The 2,454-nt window shown below is 41.7% G+C and overlaps 1 protein-coding gene and 1 long non-coding RNA gene across 4 annotated transcripts in view; one reads left to right on the top strand and one right to left on the bottom strand.

Moving 5' to 3' along the window:
* LOC116693505 (uncharacterized) overlaps positions 1–2,454 on the bottom strand; it is a 20,811-nt gene that overhangs the window by 11,247 nt on the left and 7,110 nt on the right. The window lies entirely within an intron of this gene.
* LOC116693374 (1-phosphatidylinositol 4,5-bisphosphate phosphodiesterase gamma-2) overlaps positions 1–2,454 on the top strand; it is a 29,180-nt gene that overhangs the window by 22,233 nt on the left and 4,493 nt on the right. For 2 of the 3 annotated variants that reach the window (XM_032522299.1, XM_032522300.1), the window contains exons 27-28: positions 810–1,013; positions 2,268–2,407. In XM_032522299.1, coding sequence (XP_032378190.1) covers positions 810–1,013; positions 2,268–2,407 — 344 coding nt within the window. The remainder of the gene's footprint in view (positions 1–809; positions 1,014–2,267; positions 2,408–2,454) is intronic. The other variant, XR_004332914.1, reaches the window with a different exon arrangement.

The following is a 2,454-nucleotide window of genomic DNA, read 5'->3' as shown; positions in this document are numbered from 1 at the left end:
AAGTATCTCTTTATAGTGGAAAGGTGTAGCCCAACTCCAGTGTCTCCAGGTCTTTCTGGATGGACCGGGCAGTCTAACGGGGGTCTGGACTTGCTTTTCTCTCAATCCTGCGAGCGGTTCTGTCTGACATTGTTCTTGGTCTTCCAGATCTTTAACTTCCACTGTTCCTGATGACGGCCATTTCTTAATTACATTCCCAACAGAGGAGATCGGCATCTGAAAACCCTTTGCTATCTTCTTCTTCTTCTCCTGCTTTGTGAGCATCAACTATTTTCAGTTTCAGTTTCCTAGACAACTGCTTAGAAGAAGCCATGGTGCTGATTGTTGTGGGGGGGGGTGGGTCAGATGAGTCTGGGGGCAGGTGCTGATTGGGGGGGGGTCAGATGAGTCTGGGCATTTAAAACCTTAAGAGTGACATCACCTGGTCTTTCCAGACAATGATTGAGAACAATCCGTGACACTGTCAGGTCTCAGCTTTCAAAGGGGGGGGCATGCTAGAAACTCTGCGGGGGGCCCAAACTTTTTTGTTTTCGGTTATTTTGAAAGTGTAAATTATGGAAATAAAATCTAACTTTTTGTGACATATTATTCAAATGTCTAATCTGACATTTGAAGCCTTTTGGAGATTTTTCCGTCTTTTCTTCTTTTTGCACATTAATACAAATCTTTACCTCGGGTGCCCAAACAGTCGAACCCCACTGTATATTACAGTTCCAGTCCAGTTTGTTGGTCTGTTGGTATCAACTGATGTGGCCTAACAACCACTATCAGCTCAATCTGTGCCTCTGCTCTTTTCTTTGTCTCTGCAGACGGTTACAGCTACAAAGAGGTCCGCTCCTTTGTGGAGAACAAGATACCAGGAAAGAGCCGCACCAAGGACTTCCTGCAGTACAACCGCAAGGCTCTGAGTCGCATCTACCCAAAAGCCCAGCGTGTGGAGTCCTCCAACTATGACCCTTACCCACTGTGGGCTGTTGGCAGTCACATGGTGGCTCTCAACTTCCAGACTGCAGGTACAGTAGTTTATCTGGACAACTGTAGAGGAAAATGTTGGGGGTCAATAGAATACTTGTTGTTCTTTTGTGCTCTTGTCAATCCATCCATGTCCATGTCTCAGGGATTGGTCACACCAGCCTGATAAGTGTCTATTGTACCTAGAGCTGGTTGATTAATCGAAAATGTTTCAACATCAAAATTCAGAAGCTGTTATTGACATATTTTATGCCTGTTGATACACCTACTTTCTCCTTAAAAACATTCTATGACCAATCAGCTGCATGGAAAGCATAACGGGGATAACTCAAACACAGAGTGCCTAAAAAACACAGTGTCCATTGTCTGAAAACATTTTGGCTTCAGAAAAGATGATGTAGAAAATTGTGTTTAATTATCATTCACTCATTGTTATCAAGGTAAAATGTGCAATAATTTTGATTTAAGGTCATATCGTGCAGCCCTAATTGTACCCAATATTAATGTTAATAACCCGGCAGTCTGGAGCTCTGTGCCATGCGTTTGCCTGAAGAAAGCAGCCACCGGTATACAATAACCTTATTTTTAGTTTCATAAAACATACCCAAATTCACCAGTATGTAGGATATCACTACAGACATTCTTGATTATGATTGATTTGATTATGTCGCAACTTTTAATTTTGAAATCACTTCTTCTTGTATTGCCAAACCTATCTATTGCCGGCTAATTTACTGGTCAAAGCTGTTTGAGATGGGAAGAGTTTCATTTCTTCATAATAAAAGTATTCCGTTATTTTGTTATTTAAAGGCTTTCATTATAAAGCAGCAAAATAGGGAAATGTTGGGTCTTTATCAGCAGTAACACAACACGACATTGTGGATGGAATGTAATACATGCAGTAGAACAGATATTTGGTATGACGTCATACTGAGCCCAGAGTAGAAACAACTGTTGAAACCAGAGCGTTCAGAACTGGATGAAACTAACCTTAGAAATACTTCATTATTTAAAGCTTTGTCCATGTTTGAAATGAACATCCGACATTGTAACTTATATATTTAGATAAGATAGAAAATACGGAAAAGCCTAATAGGTCTCATTTAAATGAAACGAGGGAAGTTGTGAGGTGGGAACGGGGTAGAAAGAGAGGCTGAGCAGACATGATTGCTGGTGTGTAATATGATTGATTGTATAATTTTAATATTTTCTGGCTGACTGAAGGCTGGGTAAAACTGTGTTTTAGCTGAATAGAGCCGAGCTTGGTACTGTATAAGGTGTGTGTGTCCTCCCAGATAAATACACTCAGTTGAACAGCGCCCTCTTCAGTCTGAATGGATGTACGGGGTACGTACTGCAGCCGGAGCTCATGCGCTATGACAGCTACGACCCCTACCAGGAGAAGAAGAAGCTCAAGTACAACATTGCAGTTAGGGTACGTCTGTACACAACACACACACACACACACACACACACACACAC

The sequence above is a fragment of the Etheostoma spectabile genome, chromosome 8 (genome assembly GCF_008692095.1).
Source record: "Etheostoma spectabile isolate EspeVRDwgs_2016 chromosome 8, UIUC_Espe_1.0, whole genome shotgun sequence".
In the NCBI taxonomy this organism is placed as follows: domain Eukaryota; kingdom Metazoa; phylum Chordata; class Actinopteri; order Perciformes; family Percidae; genus Etheostoma; species Etheostoma spectabile.
The sequence above is the reverse complement of the archived record's forward strand: the minus strand, read 5'-3'. Positions and strand labels throughout refer to the sequence as shown.